Raw genomic sequence first — 9152 nt, forward strand, 5'->3', positions numbered from 1 at the left:
GGTCACTTGCGTCGCACAGCCCCCACCCGCACACCATCTTCCTCCCTTCTCTGTTAAGCACTCGTACACACAAGCAGTGCGCGTGTCGCTTCATAGTCGTGTGTTCTCTCTCTTTCTTTGGTTGTCGCTGCACTCCGTGTTTTGTTTCCTTTATTTTTTTTCCTTTGCCGATCAGCGGTTCCCTCCCCTCGCAGCGTGCCGCTGTTGTGCGTGAGAGTTGTGTCTCCGTACTTGCGTGTGGGTCTTCGCCTCGGCGTCGGCGTTGGCGCCTTCGTCGCATCGCGCGTGTTCGCATTCTTCTTTGCTTGACCACCCCTTCCATCGCCGGTGCATTTCTGCGTGCAAATCCCAGTTGCCGTCGCTGTGCCGCCGCTGGTTGTTGATCTGCTTATGTCAGCGGTGCCTCCAGGAGCGGTTGCCCCACTATACCGTACTCCGTCCCCTCTTCTAGCCCCTGCGCAAGACAGAGAAGAGAGTCTCAGGCACGCAGTTCAACAGTAACACTCACGGATACCACATGTATCAACAGCAGCAGGCCGCGGCATTCAGTGGCGATGGCGCAACAAAGCTGAGCGGGCCGGGCGTGGGTGCTGGCTGGGGTGCCGGTCCTATAAACAGCAGTTTTGGCGCTGGCGCCTACTGCAGAGGCTACGGCGCTGGCGGTTACAGTGGCGCCGCCGCGTTTGACGGTGAGAGAATGCACGACGCCGGACATAGCAGCATGTACGGCACACGCAGCATGTACGCACAGCCCGATGCAAGGGATGTGATGGGCGACACAAATGAGGAGATCATTGTCACAAAGATTTTTTCCAGTCGGCGAGATCTCGATCGCCTCGCTTCTGCGCAGGATTTTTCACGTCGGTTCGACTCGAACTGGGGAAGCTACCGCTTCGCCGGCGCAGACGGCTTTGGCGGCTCCCTGTACGGCGCGAACAGCGCGGCTGGTGGTTCCCTCATGAACCTCAGTGGCAAGCCCGGTGCGTCATCCATCACAGACCGCGGAACAGGGGCCGCTGGCATGGGTCCAGATGGCAACGACGGCCGCAGCGCGCACGAGAAGATGCCGGCATCGGGGGAGAAGGTAGCAGCGACTAAGGAGGCTGCGGACGAGCGCGTCGACGCCTCTCGCAATGCCCGGCGAAGTGGCCTGGCGGAAACGGACGCGTCCAAGGCGTCTGGCAAGTCGACACCGAGCACGGTGAAGCCTAGCAGCGCGGCGGACCAAAATGGCGAGGCGCACGACGCGCCGATGCAGTCTTCGACCGAAGCAAGCGACACGACCAACAAGAGCAAGGGCGTGTCCGGCGGTGCGCCTGACAAGGGGCCCAAGACCAGCACGCAGCAGGCGACCGAACCGAAGCCGACGCCGACGGGTGCGAGTGATCGCTGCATGTCAGCTCTTGAGACGGCCAAGGGGCGTGCAGGCAAGGCATCGGAGACCATGAATACGCAGGAAACAAAACCCCTTACGACTGAGTCGATCGATGACATTCCGCTCCTGGCCGACGACGTCCGACCGAAGCCGAAGCCGGCCGCCCCGAATGCACCGACGCCGCAGACGGCGCCGGTGGAGCTGCCCGCTAAGGAAGAGCCACAGCAGACATCGGCGACCACGAAGACGCCCGCGTCGAAGCTGTCTGAACCGCCGAACGAGGCGACAGAGACTGCCCACGCCGTGGACAGCAGCTCAACTACCAACGCAACGAGGGGCTCCACCGCCAACGGCGAGGGCCGCCCCGCTCGCCCACGCAGCCGCCAGGCAGCACGCTCCGTCAGTCGCCTCACCTCGATGAGCGTTGTGGAGTTCCCAGTGGCGGAGGAGGTGAATGATGAGATGGTTGACGGCGGCCTCCACGACTCGGAGAAGGAGGCGGCTCTCCGCGCCGAGCAGCGCCGCGAGCGCGAGGAAGCCGCCCGCGCGGCGCGCGATGAGCGCCAGCGTCAGCAGCAACTGATGGAGGAGGCGCAGAGGCAGCGCGAAGAGGAGGCGCAGAGGCGGCGACAGAAGAAAGAGGACGAGGCGCGCCAGCGGAAGGAGATGCTGACGAAGATGGACGGGGAGCGCAAGCGCGAACGGGACGCCGCCCTTGCCGCGCGCGAGCGCCAGCGGGAGGAGGAGAAGCGGCGCTTTGAGGATATGAAGCGCCTCGAGGAGGCGAAAGAGGCCGCGCGTGCCGCCGCTCTGATAGCGGAGCGGCAACGCAAGCTCGAAGCGGAGAAGACGGAAGCAGAGGAGAAGACGGCCCGCAGTGCCTCGCGTCAACGCAGCCGACGCCCTACTAGTCGACCAGCCTCCCGCCTGCGCGGTGCGATCCCGGAGCAGCCTCCGGATGTGACGGCTGGGCAGATAAAGGACACACTAGCGGACGAGGCCTTGGGGAAGTCAGCACACCCCGACAATGAGAACCACCACTCCCACGCCGCACAGGCACCGCGCGTGGCGCAAGCGGATCGCAAGACGGAGCCTGTGGCGGAAGTGCGGCACACATCTAAGTCGCCGGCGGGTGTGAGGTGTGCGTCCTCGACCCCGGCCGAGGTGCGGGCAGAACGTGCCGCTCGATCGCAGCGTTCACAGTCGCCGCTGCCACAGCAGAAGCAGCCAGCCTCGGCAGAAGGAGTGATGAGTGGGCCGCCGAGCCACAGCGCCGCGCCTGTGCTGCCGAACTCGAACCCGACGCCGCAGTCGCAGGTGCCCAATAACTCTCACCGCTCTCAGTCGAAGGAGGACAAATCTGCGTCTTCAGCGGGCAAGAGCAGCACCTCGCGCCCGGCAAACATGGTCAAGACACTGGTGCTTGTGGAGGAGCTGCGCGACAGCAACCACGCCTTGGCGATGAAGGACAACTCCATCAGCTACAAAGGGCAGACGATCGAGGTGACCGAAGTGAAGACACGTCCGGAGGACAACTTCAACTACCATTCCAGCGTCGTCCACGACGTCTCCGAGGCGGTGTGCAGCGGCTACAATGCCGCGGTGCTGGCTGTGGACGCTCCGAACACCGCCGGCCGCTTCGATTCTCCCGTCTGGTCTATCCTCAACCGCATTGTTCGCACGCTGCTACACGAGAACAGCAACAAGGCCGGCCAGCTGCGCGCCGACTTTCAGCTGACGTGCGCCATGGGGTACCTCTACAAGGACAAGGTGAAGGACTTGCTGACGAGCGCTGAGCCGGAGGCGTCGTTCACGAAGATCGGCGTGAACCCGTCGCCGATCTATGGTCCGCGCTTGACAAACCTCACCTACGACGCCGTCACGGACCCCAGCGCGTTCGAGGACGTGCTCACCACCACGCTCTCGCGCGCCTCTGAGGATGCGACAATACAGAGTCTGACGGAGGGTGTCTTGGCTGCGTTTGTGCTCATCATGCAGACCCGCGAGACGGACGGCAAGCCGGACATCTATCTGTCGTCCCTCGTGGTGGCCACGTCCGGTGACGACACTTTTCCATACCAGTCAGCGATCTCGCACACCCGCAACGAGTACGCGACGGTGTTCCACCTGGTCCTCGGTGGTCCAAGCTGCACCTGCTTCATGCTGAACATCGCCGACGACGACAAAGTCCGAAAGGCGGGTGAGACAGAGGAGTCGGTGCAGGAGAGGATTAAGCGTGTGCTAGGGTTGCTGCAGAAAATGTCCGCGCTGCCGAACTACGACTTGCGCAGCGGTTCTGTGAAGCGCTTCATCAAGTACGTTGAGCTGTCCCACAAAAACGCGCAGGCGCGGCTGGAGAAGGAAGAGGATGATGTGCAGCGCCGCAAGGTAGAGCGCTACCTCCGCGAACAGGAGCGACTGCTGCAGGACGCCTACCGCCTGCTGCAGGAGTGGAACATCAACTGCGGCGGTGAGCTCTAATCGAGATCGCACCGCCGGCAGACGTGAGAGTGAGCCACGCTTCTCTATCGCTGCCGTTGATTTCGACAGCCATCTCTCACCCTGTGTGCGCGTGTGCCGTCTTGATGATTCCTCCGTTGCTTCTGGACTCTCGTTCTCTATATACATGTGTATATGCATGTATGTATGTGCACGGCGAAATGCATTAGCGAGTGCTAAGCTGCCTGTCTGCGGCGTGTGTGTGTGTGTACCGCCGCTTCCACAGTCCTCAGTCCCCTCCCCTCACATTTTCCCATCGCACCTGCGTCGAGCTCTTCCTGGCGGCACTTTAGGGGGTTTTCCCCATTTTGGTTATTATGCTTTTGCTTGTGTTTTTCTCCGTGTTTGCCATGCTGTCGTGCGCCTGCGTGTGCCTGTATGCACGGTTCACATTATCCTTGCCGTGCTCTGTGGGGTGTCGTTCTCTCCCAGAGTGCCACAGGCTTTCTCCCACCTCGCTGCGCAAGCCGCACTTGTTTACTGGCGACACGAGACCTCTTCCCTCTCTCGGCCTCCCCGCCTGCATCATCGTTTCTGCTTCTTCTTGCTTCATTGTCTCCTTTACTGTGTGTGTGTGTGTTGATTTCGCTGATGCATCTCTCATTCTCTTTGCGTATGCTGTCTGCATGCACGCATGCATATGTTTAAGGAGGGGGAGCGGCTCCTCTCTCACTCATGTGCCTATTCTCTCTTTTCTTTTTTTTTCTCTGTCGTGCTTGTTTGCAGTGTCGTTCCGCACAGCTGTCACCTCTAGCCCCCACACTCTGTCTTGCGCGCAATCGACACCGCTGGCGGGCTCCATTCAGTGCTTCTCGTAGTGTGTGCATAGACGCCTACGTGTGCGTGTGCGTGGATGGACGTGTAGGTTTTGAGAAGGCGGATTGTGAGTGTATCCAGACGTGGACGAGCGTGAAGGACTTTCTTGTGCGTGTGTGTGCGGCGGCTGTTTCTCCTGTTAGCCTTTGCCTGTGGTTTCTTCTGTCTTTTTTTTTTATTATTAGTCGGACGCATTGCCACGTGCGTGTCTTCATACGCGCACCATCTCATGCCTCGTGGTGAGCGCGCGCCTCTCCCTCGGGCACTTTCTCACTTGCACGCGGGCACACATATGTAGACGCGCACGCACATCATTCCTCGTTTCGTATCCGTTCTTTTGCTTGTTTCGTTGTACATAATTTTGTTTGTGCCCTCCGCATCTCCCCCTCGCCGTTTTGTTTTTGGCCACTTTTTTTTTCGCTCTGGCTTTTTTTCAGTCCCGGTGCCCACTTTTTGCCTCCTTTGCTGAGCTCACGCATATGTCTGTGTGCGTGTGTTTATGTGTCTGCGTGGCGAGGGGGCTGTCAACGGGGCTAACCCTCGTGTGTGCGTTTTCTTTCGGCTCTCTTGCTTCCCGTTCGGGCTCTTTGAGCACGTCGTTACGAACGACGTTCTCAGCCGTCGATGCGCGCTGCATTCGTTGCGATGTTTGGTCAGATGACGGGACGGTGGGAAAGGGCGCAGCGGGACACACGATGCCGTTTCTGGAATTGTGCTGCGAGCCCCTCGTTTTTGTTTGCTGTCGTACACGTGTCGTCTCTACTCGCTTTGCGCTTCCACTTTCCGCCCTCCTGAAACGGCCTCCCCCCCCCCGCGACTCTTCCATTCCGCGTTGCTCACGCCCGCCTCCCCCGCTCACCCCATGTATGATCATCTTTGCGTTCTCCTTCCTTTTGCTTTTTTTTTGTACAGCTGTCTTTGCCGACTCGCTGCTCCTCACCTCTTGGCGACGGCGTTGGTGCCTCTTTGCATCTTTTTTTTTTTTCATCTCTTTTTACGGTTCACCGTCACCTTCTCTCCGATCTACCCCTACATCTTCTGTCAATCTTGTTCTAGAGTCGTCCAAGACCGACGCACCGCTCAACCCACATGCACGCGTTACCACGGGCACGCCAGCGCACAGGCGAACATGCGCACACACGTAATCAGCCCCCCGACCCCCCCCTCGCACATACACACTGAGACACATCGGCAGCATAAATCACTCCGTGAACATTTTTTTTGTGGGGGCGCTCGAGTCGTCAGCATTTGTTCATGTTTTTTTTTTTTCGTGTGGTTATCATTGGCTGTTCCGCCGTCTCCTCTCTCTCATTCTTGTTCAATGCGTGTGCGCCGGTGATGTGCCTAATGCTCGCGTAACGCGTTTTCAGCTCTCCCTGTTTGCATGTCCGACGACATGGGAGCTGATGTGGTGTGTACGTGATGTTTGCTTTGCACGTTCTTTTCCTTTGAATGATTTTTTCTTTTGTTTTTTTCGCCGCTCTCTTCTGTCTTGTTTCGTCGCTGTCTGTGTGCATGCCCGTGTGTTTCTTTTCTGTGAGTGTATGTGTGCGGCGGTTATCCTGGTCTCGTGTGACAGCGTGCGCACATTTCCTGTGGTGAGTCTCTCTTATTTGTGGTTGCGGCTTCTCTCCTCGCCCTTTCTTCTTTTATTTTTTTTTCTTGGCCAGCCGAAGTGGTGGCGCTGTCGTTAGTTTTTACTTTCGCGCTTCACTGTTCATCGTCTCTCTCTGTGTGCCGGGGTGTGTGTCTGTGCGTGTGTGTGGCTGTCTTCGCTTCTTGTTGACCGGGATGAATATCTCATGTGCGTACTAATCAATGGCCTCCTCGACTCAGAGACGAAAGACAAGGGCCGCTTTCCTTTCCTCTTTGCAGCGTGTGTCCATTCTCTGCCATACACTGTGGCGTCCACTGCACTCTATCCTCCTCCCCCGGCTTGCCCCACAGGCCGCACCAGCGTGGTGAAAAGCATGCCGTTGACACACGCGTTAGGGCAATATCAGATCGGTGAGCTGAGCAGAGCCTCTGCCTCGAACTCTATCTACCCATGCCTGCTTTGCAGATCGCCTCGCAGCCGCTCCAGCCATGCTGGGTTGCCACGTGGTGCGTCTCCCTCGTGGTGGCGCTCAGGCCCCCCAGCCACCAGCCGGGCCGTGTGAGACACGGTCGAGTGACACTAACACTCTGCGTAATCGCATGGATGGCACAAGCGTGTTCACTGTCGCGAGGTCGCTCCGATGCCACGCCATCCAGAACCCGAGCGCCGACATCAGTAGCGATACATCGCTCTGACCTCCCCCCTACGTGGTAGGTGATTGGCCGCGTCACCGCCAGAAGTGGCAAGGCATTGACAGGGATAGGAGGGCTGCTCGGCTTCCGCCCACCGTGCTGTGTGGCGGCCCCCTTGAGATACCGCGCGCTGAGGTGTCCCTCGTCATGAGGGGAAACGGCAAAGCTGCGGAAAAGAAAAGGGGCAATACGCAGACAAGCACAGGATCATGCGAAGGCACGAGTGCTTTTCACATCCATATGTGGCTTTTTGTTCTGCTTTTTTTTTCATTCCTCCCCATATCATCTTGCGTCTGCGACTCTTTGTGTATCCGCTTGCGTCTCTGTGTGCGTATGTATGTGCTGCTGTGTGCGCTCCTTTTCTTTCTTGTTCGTGAGTTATTGCTCTCTTTCTTTTCCTCTGTAGTTCTCCGGTGCTCTAGCCCTCTCTCTCCCTTCCTGTCCGCCCCCTCGCGTCTCCGATGAACATGAACTCATGTTATTTGTGGGTGTGGTGGTGTTATCTCTGCATTCATGCCAAACTAACATAAATGACACACGCGCGCACACGTACGCGCACAGAAGAGGTCGGTGTGCTCCGCGTATCGTGTGGCACCGGGCTTTTTTTTGTAGTTTCTGCGCCTCCAGTGGCGTATGCGCGCTGCTTGATGGTCGAGAACACCCTGGGCGAGAGTCCGGTGCCGCTTGTCGGCGGCAGCAGCTGTCGTGTGCACAAGCGTGAGCTGCGAGGATCGATGAGGCCTTCGTTGGCGCGGTGTTCAAAACCATTCGCCAGCGCGGGAGGGTGGGTGAGCAGGGACTGACGTGATGAAGGAGGAGAAAACTAGCTTTTCGCTGACTTTTCTTCATCCAGCTATGTCAGGGATCACGCGTCGACATACGGGCCCGCATCCTCGGCGCCTCCTTGCGCTATGAGTCGGCTACGCTGGCGCTCAATACTCTACGTCTCTCCTAATTTCTCTCTCGGTCGGGCGCCCGTCTTGCCCGCTTCTTTTATTCGTACATCTTTGGGCCTGTGCACTCACTAGCGCTCTCTTGCTCGTAGCATTTCAACCTACACGCAAGTTTTGCGCGCACAAACGCTTGCAGAGAACTCTAAAAAAAACGCAAAAAAAAGGGTCGAAGACGTCGAAAGGGCAACTGTGTACAACGCAGGTATCACACATACCCCCCCCCTGCAGTTACCAGCTCCCTTTGAGCCAAGCGTGTCGTAGATACTGTATCTGGGCGCGCAAGCCGAATTAAGGGCAGGGGACCACACACACACAAAACCTCTGCACCGCACGGGGGAGAACTTGAAGCCGCTAAGGGGTGTCTCACGCAAAGGCGCACACACGCAAACGCATCTCCCTGCCGATTAGCCTTCTTTCCCTGCACTGCCCTTCCCTTGTCCCGCGTCTCTCTTTTCCCTTCGCCTACTCCCTTTCGACTTCGCTTCACAGTGTTGTGCTAACTCTAACTCTCGTGGGGATTTTCATCGCTTCCGCTCTCTTCATCTTCTCCGAAGCAAGAGAGTCAACACGCGTAGAGCGTGGTGTGTGCTCACACGTGCATCACTGACGCAATTTGGTAGTCGGTGCTTTTCGATTACTACTGCCGAGAGAAGCGAATGTACTGCTGATAGGGGAAACTCACGTACCCCATCTAGGTGGATTCACCACACATCTCGTATTCTACGCCCCGTGAGCTCTTCTTCGCTGTGCATACACTGGCGCGCCGTGCCTCGCGCAAGCCCTTGCATTCACTGTGTCTGCGTGGAGCGCTTGTGCGCAAGACGGCCGCCTCTGGAACCTTGGGTATTACTCTCTGCCAGCGCAAATCCTTGGTGCCTCTCCACTGTTGTGCTTGCGTGTTCTTGTCGCTCGGCTGTGCTCCCACGCAGTGGTGCTCACGCTCCCCCTCTTCTTCTTTTTTTTTTCGGTTGTTTCTGTTTTGCTTTTACCATCTCCTCCTCTCTCTTCATCACCTTCTTTCTCATTCTGCATGTCGTCTGCACCCCCTCCCTCCGCATTCAAACGTTGACGTGTCTGCGGCCGCATCTGTCCGTGTGCCTGGAGTGTCGTGCGTTTTGCTTGTTTTTCTCCCCTTCCGCCTGCAGCCTCCCTCCCCCCACCACTTCTTTTTCGCCCGTGCGTGTCTGCGTGCTCCTTGCTTTTAGCCTCCCGTTTTCTCA

At 58.1% G+C, this 9152-nt stretch overlaps 1 protein-coding gene across 1 annotated transcript; it reads left to right on the forward strand.

Moving 5' to 3' along the window:
- Nucleotides 1–517: 517 nt before the first annotated feature.
- Nucleotides 518–3856, forward strand: LINJ_33_3170 (conserved hypothetical protein; the record flags this gene model as incomplete). The annotated part of the gene is made up of 1 exon (XM_001468324.1): nt 518–3856. The coding sequence occupies one exon, from the start codon at nt 518–520 to the stop codon at nt 3854–3856; it is 3339 nt and encodes a 1112-aa protein (XP_001468361.1).
- Between the last annotated feature and the right edge of the window lie 5296 nt (nt 3857–9152).

This window comes from Leishmania infantum, chromosome 33 (genome assembly GCF_000002875.2).
Source record: "Leishmania infantum JPCM5 genome chromosome 33".
Taxonomy (NCBI): domain Eukaryota; phylum Euglenozoa; class Kinetoplastea; order Trypanosomatida; family Trypanosomatidae; genus Leishmania; species Leishmania infantum.